Below are 18,972 nucleotides of genomic sequence, written 5' to 3'. Positions count from 1 at the left end.
ATATTTCTTTTGTGGGCATCTTGTCTCCATCATGAGACCCATCTGAGGGTCTGTCCACATGGTTTACAGCTGTCTCCTTAACTTCTGGACTGTGAATGCTGGGAAGCAAGATGCTTGCTGGCGTGGTTCTATTTATCATTCTGTCTCTAGTGCTTACTTAATCCTATATCTGGCTGAGTGGGTGTTTAATAAATTTCTGTTGAATAAAAGAGAGTTTTTTTCTCTACCTAAAATACATTATTACCAACTTTCTCTTGACCTCAGCTTCACTTGAGAAAATTTTGTACAATTACCATCTGTTTATTAATTCATTAAATGATTATGGAGCATCTTCATTGTACCAGGCATTCATTATTTTAGGCACTAAAGATATAGTGATTCGTAGTCAAATATCCCTGCCTTTCTGAAGCTGAGATATATATAAATAATACATATTATGAGAGAGAGAGAGAGACATATACATATATACATACATTTTGGTGGAGACAGATAATAAACAGATAAATAAGTAAAATAAACAGTGTGTTAATGAAAGTGCTGAGGAGAAATGAATGAAACAGGGAAGATGGAGAAGGCGCGTCAGAGTAGAGGGTTGGCCTTTTAGACAGAGTAGCCAGCAAAGTCTTCAATGAGGAGGTCAATTTTGGAGGAAGACTTCAAAGAAGTAAGGAACTAGTCTTGTTGCTCTCTAGAAAAGGAAAATTCCAGGCAGATGGTACAAAGGCCCCAAGGTGTGTGCCAAAGAGTTTGAGGACTAGAAAGGGGACTAGGGGAGACCAGTGGGAGTTAAGGTCAGAGAGAGACAAATGTTCTCTGAGTGTTGATTCTCAGTCTGATCCCTGGGGGTCCTCTGCTATTTGAACTTGTTTTCAGCTGTTGATGCTCTGAACTACCAGAAGGAACTATGAAATTCTCCCTTCTTAGCAGTTATCTGTAAATCAAGGGCCAGAGAAATGCTAACAAAGGAGGCTATGGTGCCAGTTAGCTTCATTTGATTCTTTGGGGATTGGTAAGGTTCATTCTTAGTATTTGTGGTACTTTCCCCCAACCCCAGGAGATTTCTGCCTTTTCTTCAGGATGGGGGACACAGTGATAACATCCCTGTCATCAGCCTAAATAGATGAAGCTTTCCAGTTACCACAATCCTCCTCTCTTTCTGTTCTTTGGTCTGTTTTAGTTCATTTTCTATTGCTATAACCGAATACCAGAGCCCAGGTCAATTATAAGCAATAGAATTTATTTGACTCACAGTTCTGGAGGATGGGAAGTCCCAAGATCAAGGGGCTACATCTGATAAGGGTTTTCTTGCTGCATCATAACATGATAGAAGGCATCTCATAATGAGTGAGAAAGAGAGAAAAAAATGAATAAACATGCCTAAGTGTGCACAAGAGGGCCAAACTTCCAGTTTTCCTCAGGAGCCCACTCTTATAATTACTAATCACACTAGAGATAATGGTATTAATCCATTCATGAGGGCAGTACCTCTTAAAGGTCTCACCTCTTAATACCATCGCAGCAACAAGTAAATTTCAATGTACAGGTTTGAGGGGACAAACATTCAGACCATAGCTTCATGCAGGCTGGGGGGGTGTTGTGAACATTGTACAACTCCCTCTGCCACTGTCTAGGGTTGATGTATTGGTTGGCTTTTTGTTTTGTTTTGATGCTAGGGACGGACTTAAGGCCTCCTGTGTGTTAGGCAAGCAGTCTACCACTGAGCTACACCCTCAACCCCTGCAGTTACTATTTTGAAGACAAATTGCTGCTCTCAACTTGTTTCTTAGCTTTGTTCCAGAAAGTTGGGGCCAACAGGATTTAAGTTAATTATGTGTTGCGGTTAGTTGGGTTTTACTGACTTGGTTGTGCTGGCCCTGGAGCTCTCTCCTGTTATAACACAGCTCTCCATGGGCATTTGAGTCCCACCCCAGAGGAGACGACTGGACTTGCCTTGCTGGCATTTCCCACCCCCAGGAAATAAGAGGCCTCCTCTGTGCAGAATCCACCGTGGGTGGAGTGTAGCCTCTTGGGGCTCTCTGTAACCTCTAGTTAGTAATAGCAGAAGCCTCTGCTAGACTGCGGGTGCTTTTCCTTTCATGTGATTCACAACGGCAGCATACTCTGTAAAAAGGAGCTATAAATTGTAAATTGATATGAGGTAATAATTGGAAAAATGATCAGACTCCATTTTTATTCCCCTTCGGGGAAGACACGCATCAGGAATCACTAAAGCAGAAGACGATGGAGGGCTTTTCATCCAGCTCTCCAGCTTCCGTGCTGCAGTGCTTCCGTCCTGATTAGAGAGGAGAGCAGCCAAATTCGGCAGGAGGCGGCCAGCAGACCCAGTATCTGCTTGCCACCTCTTGCTCCAAAAAGCCTTGCCGCAGAGAGTTACCATGGCAGCAGGAGGCAGTTTAATGGCAAAGGCTCATCTCTGGAGCAGTGCTGCTGTGCCCCAGCCATTCCCGCCCTGGCCTTCAACCCAAGGGGCTGTGTTTACCAGGGCATCACTGTGCCAGGGCCATGTGAGTGCATGTCACCCAAGGGGGTAGAGCTGTAAGATCCTCCAGAGTCTGAGGATGGCGACCTCTTCTCTTCCTGCTTCTGCTTGGTGCATAGCTCTTTGATGCCTTGTCCTATAGTCGACCTTATCAAATCATTTGCAGTTCCTTAAATATGCTCTTTCATGCTTCTCTGCTTTTAGGCATGCAGTTTCCTTTGCCTGGAGTTCTCCCTTCCCCATCTGTCTGGAAAATTCCTACTCAGTTTCAAAATGTAGCTAAGATGCTGCCTCCTCCTTCTTAATGCTTCCTCTAACCCCTTACTGTCCAGGCAGAGCTACCATCTCAATCTTGCCATGAATGGCATGGTTTTGAAATGATTGTTATATTTTTGTCTCTTCCTCTCTAGACTATAAGTTACTTGCATTCAAAAACTGTTTTATGAACCTTTTATCAAAAGGCCTTACTGCAGGAGTAAATACTTAAGTAATGTTGGTTGAATGAATGGGATGTTTTCCTATCACGTCATCTGGTTTAATCCTTATCACGGGTGTCCTCCTACCTGGAGCAGAGCCCTGCATCTTATCCAAGTGGGACTGTCTGCTCAGACATCCTAGAAGAGTAAGCTGATTTACTCTCCAGATCACTCTCCATTGCATGTATTCTCACTTTCTAGTTTGAATTGGAAAGAGTAATACTTGGGAATCAGTCTCCCCAGCAGTCAAGCTAATGTGGCCTCGTGTTGGTTGCCTGACTTCTAAATCAGTTCCCCCATTTGTTGGATTAGGATGTTGTAAGGACAGAGCCTAAGATGCTTTGTGACTCAGAGTGAATTCTTGGTCGGTCTTCTTTACCTTTTCCTCTCTTTAGCGAAAAATTAAAAGCAAAATCCAGCTTTAAACTAGCTTTCAGCCCTCTCTGGAATCATGTCATTCATTCAGTTTTACCTTCTTGCTGTGCACACAGGTGCCTTTCAGAAGTCTCCTCCTTGTGTGGCTCTTGTGCCTATTTCTGAACTTTTGTGCCCCTCCTTTTGCCTCATTGTTTTGTTTCATCTCTTGTGCATCTGTCCTCTTGTTCATTATGTAGACAGAATGTTTTATTTAGATATTTCTTCTTTTCCTGCCTTTGGGACATAGTTTGTTCTTGTATTTCAAAATCACCAATTTAAAGTGAATTTATTTTCTATCTCCCTCAAATAATACTAGAAGCCACCTCCACCATAATGTGTATTTACATGCCTTACTTGCTACCCTCTGTATGTTGGCTTTTCACTTTGGTCTGAGTATTTTTTTTTCTATTTCCCTCTAACTTTTCAGTTCAAAGCTTGATTAGGGTGTTTAGAAATTCCCTTTGCAAATGCGTTCTGTGTATCATGTTATCCTCTATGTGCGTGTTGTGCGTGCCAATGTCCGCAGGTATCTAGGCTGTTTAGTTTCTGGCGTATTTTTCTCTAATATTGCTTCCCATCTTGCTTTCATTTCCACTTTTGGTATTTTGTTTTATTGCAGTTCCTCTAAAGGATGTGAAATTTAACAAAGCTATTGTTTTTAATAGGTCTATTAAAAGAACCACTAAGAACAGCAATGAAAAACTTGCTTTTAACTTATATTTATGAATTATCTCTGACATTGGTTTGCTATATTGGAGGGATACAGCAGAGAGGCGAAAGTGTGTCATCAGCATTGCCTGAGAAGCTTTTGCAAAATTCATATGCCCTTCCTTGTCCCCACCATTTGCTTGGTGGGACTGAAACTGGGCTGGGTTTTGATAAATCTTTCTAGAAGGTTTTTGGCTTTTTTACCTGTTTTTTTTTACCCTCTCAGTTGAAAACCACTGATTCATAGTTTTAGTTACACTCAGCAGTCCCTCCTTATCTTCAGGGAATACATTCTAAGATGTTAAGCAGACTTCCTGAAACCATGGATAGTACCTAACCCTATATGTATATGATATTCTTTCATAAAATTTAATTTATAAATTAGGCATGGATAGAGATTAAAATATTGACTACTAATAATAGAACAGTTGTAACAATATACTATAGTAAAAGTTATTTAAAACTTATGAATCCTTTGTAGAATTCTTCATTTAATGTGGAAACATGGATGTGGCTCTGCGGTTAAGCACCCCTTGGTTTAATTTCCAGGACCAAAAAGAAAAAAGGTGCAGTGTTAGTTTTACATTATTATATAGTCATTATGGAATTCCCCTCATCCTCCTTTCTTATTTCCTTGTGCTGGACCTGTTCTGGAGGCCTACTTAAAAGTTCTCATTAAGGTTAGTAACCTAGCAGTCATAAACACTTCCATGCAGATTTTTCTTTCAAACGAAAACTAAATATTAGTATTGTAGTCCTGTTTTATGTTCCTATCAGAAAATTATTGAATGTAGTGCCTTGCTATCAAATGTAAAATTTGTGAAAGGCAAGTAGTTTTCTTAATAATGATAGGAATCACAGAGCATATGCTATATGTTAGGTACTTTATATATATTATGGATAACATTCAGCAAACTCTGAAATAGGTCATGTACAGTTTTACAGAAAAGGAAACTGAGGCTTAGAAGGATAAATATGTTTCCCAAAGTCAGGGAACTATTAAATGAGAAAACCAAAAGTCAGGCATGGTGGTGAGCTCCTTAGGAGGCCAAGGCAAGAGAATCGCAAGTTAAAGGCTAGCAAGATCCCATCTCAAGAGAGAGAAGAACCCAAAGCAAGTTCAGGTTGGTCTAACTAAAGCATGGTGTGAGGCTGCTGCTCAGTCACTAGTGTAAATCCAGGGAATGTGTCTTAGGGTGGAACATAAATATAGTGGGGGCACTTTTGGCAGTGGAGGAGGCAGAAGCCCACAGGACAATGAGTGTTTCTGTTCTCAGGAGGCTCTCAGTGAGAGCCTCAGCCCAGCTGCAAGGCCTTGGCAGCCTCTGTCCTTTTCCTTTTCCCTAAGCCCGTTTTTCTCAGGGCATTGCTCATCACTTAGAACTTTGTACTCCTCTCCCCCACCTTGTATCCACCTCAACTCCCACCTCCCAAGACACACCACAGTATTGTGAGGATAAAATCACTGATACATGTGAAAGTTCAGTGTAGCACATGGTACACTGTACCATGTAAGTACACAGTAAATTTGGCTACCGTACTGTTATTGTTAATGGTATTAATAGTGGTGTTGGTGTTAGCAATGGTCATTGATTCAAAGGTTTAGTTAGGACTGCCTACACAAGGACCTGGGCATTTCCTGTCCAGAATCTGGTTTTGTGCAGTTCATAGTACCCACACCCAGGCACGGACATGCTCAATTGGGTACAAAGGATAGTTGGAAGGAGAACTAGTAAAAGAATGCTTTTTTCTACCCTAAGGTTGCCAGAAATATTTCTCTCTATGTCCTTATTGCCTCCTGTCATTAGCATGGAAACTGTCCATGAATCCCACTTCTAAACCACATTCCTTTTCTGGCTTCTTTGCATTCTTCTTCTTTTTTTTTTTTTTAAGAGTTGTTGGGATTTATGTTTTTTTTAAATTTATTTATGACAGCGGAATGCATTACAATTCTTATTACACATAGAGCACAATTTTTCATATCTCTGGTTGTATACACAGTATATTCACACCAATTCATTTCTTCATACATGTACTTTGGATAATAATGATCATCACATTCCACCATTATTAATAACCCCATGCCCCCTCCATTCCCCTCCAATCCCTCAATCCCTCTGCCCTATCTAGAGTTCGTCTATACCTCCCATGCTTCCCCTTCCTACCTCCCTATGATTCAGCCTCCTTATATCAAAGAAAATATTCGGCATTTGGTTTTTTGGGATTGGCTAACTTCACTTAGCATTATCTTTTCCAACTTCATCCATTTACCTGCAAATGCCATGATTTTATTGCTAAGTAATATTGCATTGTGTATATATGCCACATTTTTTAATCCATTCATCTATTCAAGGGCACCTAGGTTGGTTCCACAGTTTAGCTATTGTGAATCGTGCTGCTATAAACATTGATGTGGCTGTGTCCCTATTGTGTCCCTATACTATGCTGTTTTTCAGTCCTTTGGGTGTAGACTGAGGAGAGGGATAGTTGGGTCAAATGGTGATTCCATTCTCAATTTTCAAAGAAATCTCCATACTGCTTTCCATATTGGCTGCACCAATTTGCAGTCCCACCAGCAATGTATGAGTCTACCTTTTTCCCCACATCCTCGCCAACACTTATTGTTGTTTGTATGCATAGTAACTGCCATTCTGACTGGAGTGAGATGAAATCTTAGAGTGGTTTTGATTTGCATTTCTCTAATTGCTAGTGATGATGAACATTTTTTCATGTATTTGTTGATTGATTGTACATCATCTTCTGAGAAGTATCTCTTCAGGTCCTTGGCCCATTTATTGATTAGGTTATTTGTTTTTTTGGTGCTTAGCTTTTTGAGTTCTTTATATACCCTAGTGATTAGTGCTATATCTGATTTGTGAGAGGTAAAGATTTGCTCCCAAGATGTAGGCTCTCTATTCACCTCACAGATTGTTTCTTTTGCTAAGAAGAAGCTTTTCAGTTTGAGTCCATCCCATTTATTGATTCATGATTTTAATTCTTGTGCCACAGAAGTCTTATTAAGGAAATTGGGGCCTAATTCCACATGATGGAGATTAGGGCCTACTTTTTCTTCTATTTAGATGCAGGGTCTCTGGTTTTATTTTGAGTTGAGTTTTGTGCATGGTGAGAGATAGGGGTTTAATCTCATTTTATTGCATATGGATTTCCAGTTTTCCCAGCACCATTTGTTGAAGAGGCTATTTTTTCTCCAATGCATGTTCTTGGCACCTTTGTCTAATATAAGATAATTGTAGTTTTGTGGGTTTAGTCTCTGTGTCCTCTATTCTATACCATTGGGAATCAACTTAACGAAAGAGGTGAAATATCTGTATAATGAAAATTACAGAACCCTAAAGAAAGAAATCAAAGAAAACCTTAGAAGATGGAAAGATCTTCCTTGCTCTTGGATAAGCAGAATTAATATTATCAAAATGACCATACTACCAAAGCACTATACAGATTTAATGCAATTCCAATCCGAATTCCAATGACATTCCTTATAGAAATAGAAAAAACAATCATGAAATTCATCTGGAAAAATAAGAAACCTAGAATAGCTAAAGCAATCCTTAGCAGGTAGAGTGAAGCAGGTGACATCACTGTACTGGACTTTAAACTATACTGAAGAGCAATAGTAACAAAAACAGCATGATATTGGCACCAAAACAGACTGGTAGACCAATGATACAGAATAGAGGACACAGAGACTAACCCACAAAATTACACTTATCTTATATTAGACAAAGGTGCCAAGAATATGCATTGGAGAAAAGTTGGCCTCTGCATTCTTTTTATCTATGTAGAACATTAATACATTAATGGTTTGGGAGTCGCTAAGAGGGTGACTGTTTTGGTTTTGGTTTTGGTTGTTTGGTTTAGTGCTTTATACTATAGTTTCTACCGGCCCTTCTTGCTGGGTTCCGGATCCCCTGGCTACACTGAAGTGTGCAGTGTGCAAAGGCCTCTCTGGTGGCCCGCCACTTTTTCTACTTAACTGTTCCACCCCCCCACCCCACCCCCGTGTTCTTTTATGGCCTCTATCCTAGCACAGACATTGGCTTTATTCTTTTTGCTTCTCAGTTTTTTCACCTTATTTTTCACTTGATCATAGCCAGAAAGCTGAGAAGTGATTGCCTAATTTATACATTCGGTTACATTTCCAGTTGCAGATTTGAGTTACATTGTGGTAAAGACTATGACAGATGGCGCGATTTTATAAAACTTTCCAAGGACTCAGTAGAATTGAGCCCGGGGATGCAGGTTCTTTACTCAAGCCTTCCTTCTGACACTCCCTCCCTCCATCCTTAGCGTCACCCTTTGCTTCTCTCAGCTGAGAGTGTTCTGGCCTCACTTTCAATTTGGGCAAGAGATAACATCTGTAATCTTTGTCATGTCTTCTGCTTTATCACATTAAAATTATCTGTTGTCCTATGACTTTTAATTAATCTTCCCTTTTTAAAAATACAAATGTCCAAGATCCAGGGAGAATTATTTAGGATTGAGGGATTATTTTGTCTATCTGTAATGGACCTTTTAAATAAATAGTATTTATTGCCATTATCTCAATTCAAAAGTAATTTGCATTCTTTGTAGAAAATGAGAATTCTGAAAAGTAAAAGAAAGGAAATCAAAATCACTTTATTCTAACACCTAGAGATGACTGAGATGTTGGTGTATCTTTCTTGTTTCCATTCAACTTTATATAATCAATTCAGTACATATTAATTTATATACACATATTCATATTTATATATTCATTATTTTAAATATTTTTTACATGTAGATGGACACAATACCTTTATTTTACTTGTTTTTTTTTTTTTTTTATTTTTATGTGGTGCCAGGGATAGAACCCAGTGCCTCACACATGCTAGGCAAGCACTCTACCACTGAGCCACAACCCCAGCCCCTATATATATTCATTATGATAATTAAAATTAACTGAATTAATTAAGGAGCATTTATAGCTTGCATAAAAACTATGATTCATGTCATATTGCTGTATTGGGATATTCTAGTAAATTTTTTAGTACAAGTTTGACAAAATGAGACCACTAAATAGATAATTTCTCATGATAAAACCTATATGCACACAACACAAAAATGTTACTGTTAGAAAAATACATTCTGAAAACTTTGTCCTTCAGTTACCCCATTCCCACATTATATGTGTAAGTGGTTGTTTTCTAAAAATTACTGATGATTAGATTAGTGAAATGTTTATTGTGAAAGAGTATGTTCTTTGCTTTTAGGCTTAATCAAATACACAGTGAAATAGAATGTGTTTTGTGAAGTAATATCTCAGTTTTTTTCTCCATACTTTAGGTATGTGTTCTTTTTGGATCCATGCAATCTGGACTTGATAAACCGGAAGATTAAGTCTGTAGCACTGTGTGTAGCAGCATGTCCAAGACAAGAATTGAAAACCTTGAGTGATGTCCAGAAGTTTGCAGAGACGAATGGTGAGATTTTAGGCCATCTACATCTACACTCCAATCCTTTATCTCACTGTTAAATATTATGTCTTTACATTCCCATATGAATTTGTCCTGACATTAAATAAGTGATCAAAGAACCTTAAAAAGAAAAAGAATTGAAGTAATTTTGGATTTCCTTATTTAAAAATATTGGAGTCAACCTAGGGAGCTTATTAAAACTCTAGATATTCACCATACTCCGTGGTGTGTACCTGTAGTCCCAGCTATCAGGATGCTTGAGGCAGGAGGTTCCAGGTTGTTTGAGCAACATAATAAGATTCCATCTCAAAAAGTAAAAAAGCAAAAAAAACAAAAACTGACCACACCATAGATTATTTCACACCTTTACTCAAAAACAAAACAAAACTCTTATTAGATTCCTAGGCCCCTGCTGCGGAACTTCTGAGTAGGTCTTTGGGTTCTGGAAATTTGTGTTTTTTCTAAATGCTTCAGGTGATTTTGATATATAGCCTGATGAGTATTTGGAAATTATTAGACTACTCTGTAAAATTTGGATATTTTCCTTTCTTGACAAGTGTTGATTAAAAATATTTCAGTTTGGGCCTGTGTGTGTGTGTTTTAGCCTATGATTAACAGGGTAATATGAAAAGGAAAATTTCAGACAAAAGTATAAAGTAAAAATCAAAAGTCTTCCATCAGTTCTTTTTTCAGTGTGTTAGTGTACATATAACTTTGTGTTCTTCTTTTTAAATTTAACATTATGTCATGACTGTTTCTGTAAGAATAGGTTTGAGGAACTTTGAGGTTAAATGTATGGGAATTAGCTGAGAAAACCAGAAGAGCCAGTTTTATGTAATCTAGCTCTGTTCCCTGGAGATTCTTATCTTCAAATGTGTTATCCTCAGCTCCAAATAGCTTGTTTCAGTTATCTTCAGAGAATTTTTGTTTAAAGCACTTTGGAGGGCTACGTGCTGATGGCCCCTCAAGCCCAGGTTTTTGAACTTCCTTGAGTTTCATGATTGTGTTTTTATATTTAGTACTCCTCAGGCCTTCCCAAATCCAAGGCTGTTTTTGGTTCCTTGGATTGCAGCTGACTTGATTTGTATTCACCCAGTGTAACTCTAGTTGGGTGGAGATACAGCCTGGGGCTATAGCTATGCACACATCAGCAAGACTCCTGCATCTCTTAGATGGGGTGGGATAGGATTGCTGGCCTTCTGGGGCTGCAGGACTGGCAGCATTCCTGGGCTACCACTTCATGTCCTAGGCATAAGATGGTAGAAAAGGCATGCTGTTGATTTGAATCTGGATTCCAATTCTGATTCAGTCACTAATTGGCTCTGTAATGAGTGGTAGCTTCTCTGAATCTAGATTTCCTAATCTGAAAAAAAGGTGAATTAAAAATAATACCTCGGTGCTGGGGTTGTGGCTCAGTGGTAGAGCCTTGTCTTGCATTCATGAGGCATTGGGTTCAAGCCTCAGCACACATAAATAAATAAAATAAAAAGTATTGTGCCCATCTACAATTAAAATAAAGAAGTATTTAAAAAAATAATACCTCATAGGTTATGAAGATTAAATGAGATGGTGCATGAATAATACTCGGCATGTGATAGGCAGTGAGTGAAGAGGTGCCAAATACTGTTTAAGATCTCATTTTCAATCCCCACATGATATCCCCACATTTGCCTTGCTAAACCTTTTTTCCAAACCTACCAGCTTTATCATTATCAGGTTTCTTAGGGAAGTCTGAGTTATTCCTGAAGGGTTTTTCCAAACTCTTACACATTATGAGTAGATCAATATACCTGATAGGTGGTATTTTTTTTAATATTTATTTTTAATTGTAGTTGGACACAATACCTTTTTTATATATTTATTTTTATGTGGTGCTGAGGATCGAACCCAGGGCCTCGCACATGCTAAGTGAGCACTCTACCGCTGAACCACCACCCCAGCCCTGAGAGGTGGTATATTAAGAGTATGGCCTCTGAAGTCAGATTGTTTGGGTTCAACTGTTGCTCCTTCTGCTTAGTAGTTGTGAGACTCTGGGGAAGTTGCTTTACCTTTCTATATATCAGTTTCCCCATTTGTGATGCAGAGATAATGTATATACCTAATGTGCCTCATTAGGATTTTTATAGTAAGTCAATACATGGAGAAAGAATACTTGTAACAATGTATGGAAAATAGCAAGTTGCTAAAAAATGGTCTTGGCTGCTGGTGTTGACATTATTATTCTTCTACTGTAATGTAATAGTCTTTCTGCCTCCAATTTTTGTCTAGTTCTAACTCCTTTACATACTGCTCTCATGCGAATGTTGCTAGAATTTTAATTAACACCAACCCATTGCTCAGAAATTATCAGTGGTGAAAAACAAAAGTCTCTATATGTCTTATACTGGCAATCAAATCTCTGATATAATCATAAACTTGTCCGCTTTGAACATGCGCTCTCAAACCTACTGGATGTAAGCCTTGGCATCTTGAAACTTAGCTTTAATCTGAAGGGCCAGGCAAGAGCTACCTCTAGCTCAATTATATGGCCTTGCTTGATGGTTCCTTTAGGAGAGATGACCCATGCCTTCCTGTTGGCCTGTGTTGCCCGCAGGCCAGTGTCCTCCCAAATGAAACTGATACCGAGTGTGGTCTATTTAGGTCTAGTTTAAGAAGGTGCTCCTGGTGTGTTTTGCAGTTTTGCATTTCCCACAGTGTTTTGCACAAAGTAAGTGTTCAAGAAGTTTTAATCAATAAACACTCTTTCAGAAAACAGACTTCTTAAATCAGTGCCCAGCTACAAATGCACCCTTAGGCTTTGGAGTTGTTGTATATAAAATAAACCAGTAAGTTCAGTATAAAAAAATAATGACAGCATCAAGAAGCACATAGTAGAGGATGGTAACTTCAAAAGGCAAGTAGAAAAGCTGTATAGTTCAAATGGAGAGAGAGCTTCTGGTGTGGAGGCCTACCTATCTTATTTTAGGAAAAAATCCAAGTTGGAATTTCTGAATTAATTTTTCAAAGAACCTCTGCTGTTTCTTTGGATTGGTGACTTAAAATTGGACCTGGTAAAATTTAGTTGCAATATTATCTTTATCACTGAGAGATTTCTTTCTCTGCTTTTTGCATTAACTATGCTCCCCTCCTCTGATCTTTATAACTTATCTTCCATTATTTGAAGCACAAGTTGATTGAAAAGGAACAGGTAATTTTTATTGGTATCTATAGCCAAGGTTCTAACAGAAATAGTTAGAAAATACAGAGGCCTTTTATCTAAAATATATAAGGCTCAATTATTAATTTCAGAGGAGTGTCTTTAATGGACGATTCAGGTTTAAGTGGGAAATTTTCAAATCTGTAAGATAAACTAGTTAAAAGTCCATGAAAGAGCCTAAATGTAAGAGCTACATGTGTAAAACTCTTAGAAGCAACATAGGGGAAAACTTATATGGTATTGGATTTCATCATTACTTGCATGGAACTAAATGATACCAGAAGTACAGGAAGCAAAGGAAAAATTAGAAAAATTGTGATGTCAAAATTAAAAACTTATACGTGTTAAAGGACAAAATCAACAGTGAAAAGTCAACCCATATATTTGGGTTGAGAGAAAATATTTGGAATGAGAGAAAATATTTGCAAATAATATATCTGTTAAGGAGTTACGAAAGAAAAGAAGTGTTGATGAGGCTATAGCAAAATTAGAAATCTTGTGCACAGTTGGTGGTAATGAAAATGGTGTAGCGACTATGGTAAACAGTATAGAAGTTCCTTAAAAAATTAAAAATAGGACTAATATGATCCAGTAGTCCCACTTCTGAGTGTATATACAGAAGAATAAAAAAGGAGGATCCTCAAGAAATATGTGCACATGTATGTTCATTGCAATATTATTCAAAACCAACCAAGAGGTAGAAGGAGCCTAAATGTCCATGGACAGATTAATAAAGAAAATGTGATATACACACACAATTAAATATTATTTTGCCTTAAAAATGCTGCAACATGGATGAAACTTAAAGATACTATGCTAAGGGAAATAAGCCATTCACAAAAGGATAAGTACTGTAGGATTCCATAGTTGTGAGGGCCCTAGAATAGCCAAATTCATAGAGACAGAAAGTAGGATAGCAGTTGCCAGGAGCTATGGGGGGTGGGGGGGGTACAGTAGGAAGTCACTGTGTATTGGGTTGAGTTATGCAACAATGTGAATGTATACAATGTACTAAATTGTACAATTGCAAATGGTTAAGACAGCAAATTTTATGTTATGTGTATTTTACTATAATTTAACAAAAATGGATACTGGGTGAGGTAGTAACTTTTTATATGCTAATTCTAAACCTGATTTTAAAATGCAAGATAAAATAATACGTTTCTTTCTTAACACAATGAAATTTTCAAAGAATTTCAAGTTTCCATGACAACATTTCAGAATACTTTTTAGCACTTACCAACATTCATTCACATGAACTTTTATTATCTTTAGAAATTATTGAAAATTTTATAAGGGGAAGCTGTTGGGTCCTATAGCAATATTTAAAAGAAATACATTTGTTAGGCAAGTAAAACGTTCCCTCAAATCTTCTTATCTTTGACAAGAAAGTGGAGTTGTTTCTTGGATAGAGTTTATGGGAAAGCCTTTGTCAAGTATGTCTGACTACAATAGAGTTCAGAAGAAAAAACTGGAAATTAGATTAGTTTTGTGGAGATGTTGCCTTCTACAAAGAGCTTTGAAAGCGGGCAGGAGAACTTAGATGAATATAAAGTTACAGTCTAGACTGAATTGGGTGGTAGGTCGACAAGTATACATTTTGGTTTTATGGTTCGTAATTATATATGACATGAATAACATAAACTTGATGCTAGAAAAGAAAATAATTTTAAAATGTTCATTAAAGTGGGGGATAGGAAGGGCAGCAGAATACAACAGACACTAGTATGGCTGTATGTATAAACGTGGCTATATAACCAATGTGATCCTGCAATTTGTACACGTGAAAAAATAAGAATTCATACCCCATTTGAATCAAATATATGATATGTCAAGATCATTGTATTGTCTTGAGCAACCAATAAAAAAAATGTTCATTAAAAAAAATCAGAGTTATCAAGTACCTGCAGTCATGTATAAATTTTCAGGGGGCAGGATCATGCTCCATTTATCTCTGAATATCCAGGTCCTCATATAGGAGCTCACAATGTAGATATCCATAACTGGTTTTTTTTTTTTTTGAAAAAAATGATAGACTGGATTTCCCTATTCATCTCTGTTGCCACTTAATAATTTCTCATGCTCTCAACACATTTTGTCCTCAATTCTGTATCCGTGTGAGTTGCCACCAGCAGGTAAATTGTTTAGCTTCAATCCAACCAGAATTGCTCTGAAATCAGTTCTTTTTTATTCATCTCTAAATAATTCATCCTATTCACTCATTTATCTCTCTTATACACACTCTCCAAGTGATTATTCATACCTTTTCTTCCCTTAAGCCCTCTTGTTCATCCTCTTTGCTAACCTAATGCCCTACAGAGAAAATTGAAACCATCTGGTAAGAGCTCCCATCTGAGTTCTTATTTTCAGGAGAGCATGAATGTCATCTCACTCTCACTTTCTTTCCCTCCAGTTTCTAATGAACAGTTTTCTTTTCTCCTTTATTTAATCATTAATTTTGAAAACTCAGATAATACATACATTGTAGGGGGGGGGGGGATGAATCCCCCTCCTTCTGAAGCTGACTTTGGCTTTATATGTAATTTTGGTTTCAACCCAACCATGCTTTGTCAGGTGGTGAAGGAAGGGGAGATGGTGCAAGTTCCGGCAATTCTTTCTTTCTCTCCTCTCTAATTCTGGTTAGGCCCACCACCTCTGGTCAGGAGTCCGCTATCATCCCCATTATTCTGAATTCTGCATCTGAATTTTAGATAATTTAAGCCCAGAGTTTTGTTTCAACTTGTCATTTATTAGTGCCTACTATGTACCATGCACTGTGCCAGATGCTTTGTGTGTTGTTTTGTTCTTTTCCATTTGCTATCTAAATACTAACCAGTGATTTAGAAATAAATGCACATAACCTATGAATTAGAGGATGACTGCATATTCTCAGTTGGTGCAGATACTAATCATGAGATTCTTATTATCTTTTCCATTATTCTTATTTTTCTTTTGTTTGCATCCCATTTATAGGAGTGAAAAAGCAGTACCATTTGAGAGTACTTCTTTAATGTACTGTATTTTGTAGAATTCTGAGAGATTTATGAACTGCCATTTGGACATGTTCACTTTTTGACTTTTTGTCTTTTTTGTTTGTTTATTTTAGTACCAGGCATCAAACCCAGGAACACTTAACTACTGAGCACATCCCCATCCCTTTTTAATATTATTTAGAGACAGGGTCTTACTGAGTTGCTTAGGGCCTCACTAAGTCACAGGCTGGCTTTGAATTTTCGATCCTCCTGCCTCAGCCTCCCGAGCCACTGAGATTACAGGCATGCACCACAGCATCTGGCCCATGCTCACATTTTGAGTATGACTGTGCAGTTTGATCATTGATGATCATTGCTTTGGCCATTTAAAACTTTGACAAATTATATGATCCATTCAGATAAAAATTGCTTTTTGTGAGAACTAGTAAGACTTTTGGTTATCATTATCCAGTCATTAGGCTTAAAGTCAATATCAGTAGAAGATCAGTATATTGCCTTTTTTCTTACCAGTTAGTAACAATATAACTTAAACCACAGAGTTAGCATGGATTCTTTTTGGCAGTCAATCAAAAGTTTGGACTTGAAAACATTTATAAATGAATAATTATAGCAATTAATTTAATTTCCTCCAGGTCAAAGAAAGCAGGGTAGCAGGGAGACGCTTACATTTGATAATATAATTTAAACTAATTCCTTCCTCCAACAATTAGTATCTATTAAAGATGCCAAAGATGCAAGGTACAGTCCCACATTTAAGGAGCTTGAGGTATAGTAAAGTTAGACTTTCCTTGTCCTCCACAATACCTAGTAGAAGTCTTGCACATAGATGTTCAAAATTAATTCATTTAGCAAATATTTATTGTGTACCCAGGATGTGCCACTAGTGGTTAACAGGTAATGTCATACCTCAGCTAGCTAGTAGATGGTACTTTTTGGAAATTACAAATGTGTCTAGATTTTGGGGGTTACTAGAAATTGAAATTAGGAAAATTGTCTCCTGTTCTTCTAGCATGTAAATATATAGTTTTCTAATTAGAGGATGAGAGATTAAATTCATTGGACATCACAAAGCAATAGAATTTATTTTTCATAATGAAAACTGATCTGCATTGAGATGTTTTTCTACTCATTGAAAATTTTCTCCATCATATTTCAAGGACTATATCTTTTGCGTAATTTTAATGTATTATGCATTTGTGATAGCAAATTAAACATAATTTTATGGCCCCAAAAAAATAGCCCCCAATACATTAGCTCTTCTTTATATATTTTTATTTCAAGTAATTTGGTGTTTAAACCATTGGTTCACAACTAAAAGTGCCTCTGCCTGCCCAAAAACATTTGGCAATGTTTAGAGAGATTTTTGATTGTCAGAACTGGGCAAGGGTTATCTAGAGGATAGAGATCTGTCAAACATTAGTGACACACACATACTAGGCATACATATTTGCTGAGTGAATTAATGCACAGGACAGCCCCCTATAATCAAGCATTGGATCAGGATGTCTGTTTATATTAAATAAAAGGCATTGGAGTGTTACTTATGTACCAGTAGATGGGATCGCAGATATTTCAGAAGCACCACGTCCCAGTTCTCAAAGAGCATACTCTAAAAATGGAGATGATAGGTAAACAAAAACAAAGTACAAAATAATATGCTATGTTTTTTAATAGAGCTAAGTGGCAAATAGCTTTGTTGGGTGGGTCAGAGAAAGCTTGACAGAGAAGGTGAAGTGTGAGTACTGTGTAGGAGCTCTGCTCAAACTTTTAGCACTCATTCAGATGCTGTTCCTAGAAGGACAGAGCAAGCCCAAGGAAGCACGTTAAAAGGTCAGGAAGTCTGATAAACAGAAAGAATTGATTATATGCAGTTCATTGTATTGAGGTGAGCCTGGAGTTTTAGTTAGAATCCTGCTTTAGGAGGCCTTGAATCCAAGAAGTGTGGACTTTATCCTGAGGATAGGACTATAATAGAAGGGATCTGCAATTTTTGAAGACCATGCTGAAGGTCATGTGCATAAAGAGGGAGATGAGAATCCCTTTTGGGAGAGGATTTAAACTGACCTTCCCTGATCAAGAAGATCTGAGATTCTATAGGAAGGTCTGATCAAGCACCTTGAATGACTTGGGAAAGTGATAGATAAAGAAGAGGACATGTGACTTGCAAATTTTACCTTGGGGACTTCAAACCATTAACCAGGATAGAAAATATACAAAAGGAGAGTGAGTGATTAAAGTAATTTTTTTGCAAACATATTATTTTTGAAGTATCTGTGGAACATGTTTTTGTGGTTTGTTTTCCTAAGAACTTAATATTTGTTTGATTTTGATCATTAGGAATGACAAAAAGAAGCATAGTGACCTAAGAGTAAAGAATTCTGTTTCTAAATATGCCAGTGATTGCTTGTAAGGCCGTGAATGTATTACTTATTTTTTTTCTCTGCATCTGTAAGTTTTGGAGTATAGTGATAAAAATGTACCTCTTAGTAGAGTTGGTATAATTGATATTGAGCTGGAAAATAATTAAATGTGATAAGCCATTTGAAAAATTATAGTATTTAAACATTCTGAAGATCCTAGTAGCTATTTGCCATGATAAATATTTGTATACCCAAGTTGGGTTCCTAAGATCTCTCATTTTGATAGCCTTTGAATAACATTGGCTAAATTGCCTGGATTGCCTAGATAAGCCTTTGTTTTTTAGTTGTTTTTTTTTTTTTTTTTTTCATTACTCAAGTATGATTTTTACTTAACTTTTACATTGAAGGAAAACTTCACGTCTTACTTTTTATGTCCAAACCTCTTGTGCTAAGTATTGTTTATACTTTCACTGTAAAAAAGTAAATGATACTACCTTTAAAATGTTCACTGAAAATGCATTAGCTGATAAACATGAAAAGAAAAACAATTTAAAATATTTGTCATTACCATTTTAATGTTCTTCCTCCTCTGTTCATCAGCTGTTTGAGCAGGAAAACAGCAAAATGACTCTTCTGGTTGTTACTACCAACACATTGTAAAGATCTTTTTCCTTAAACCTATTTAGTACAGGATCTACTTAGTACTGGCCTGTGTCCCAGAAGACCATCAGACATAAGGCTATTATCCTTTTATTGAGTATTATCCTGGGAAAGTATTTATAAAATTGAACTCTGTGGCACCTGCTGACCTCTTTTCTAAATGAAAAAGGGTGGGGATAGAAATTGTGTTCAGTGAATTTAGATGA

At 37.3% G+C, this 18,972-nt stretch overlaps 1 protein-coding gene across 4 annotated transcripts in view; it reads left to right on the top strand.

Moving 5' to 3' along the window:
• Positions 1-18,972, top strand: part of Slc44a1 (solute carrier family 44 member 1) — a 185,292-nt gene that overhangs the window by 75,059 nt on the left and 91,261 nt on the right. For 3 of the 4 annotated variants that reach the window (XM_076845732.2, XM_076845731.2, XM_076845729.1), the window contains exon 4: positions 9,427-9,563. The exons of the other annotated variant lie outside the window; for it this stretch is intronic. In XM_076845732.2, the coding sequence (XP_076701847.1) occupies positions 9,427-9,563 (137 nt within the window). The remainder of the gene's footprint in view (positions 1-9,426; positions 9,564-18,972) is intronic. 4 annotated transcript variants of the gene reach the window in all.

Source organism: Callospermophilus lateralis, chromosome 2 (genome assembly GCF_048772815.1).
Source record: "Callospermophilus lateralis isolate mCalLat2 chromosome 2, mCalLat2.hap1, whole genome shotgun sequence".
NCBI classification, from domain to species: domain Eukaryota; kingdom Metazoa; phylum Chordata; class Mammalia; order Rodentia; family Sciuridae; genus Callospermophilus; species Callospermophilus lateralis.
This window is presented reverse-complemented; position numbering and strand designations above follow the sequence as displayed.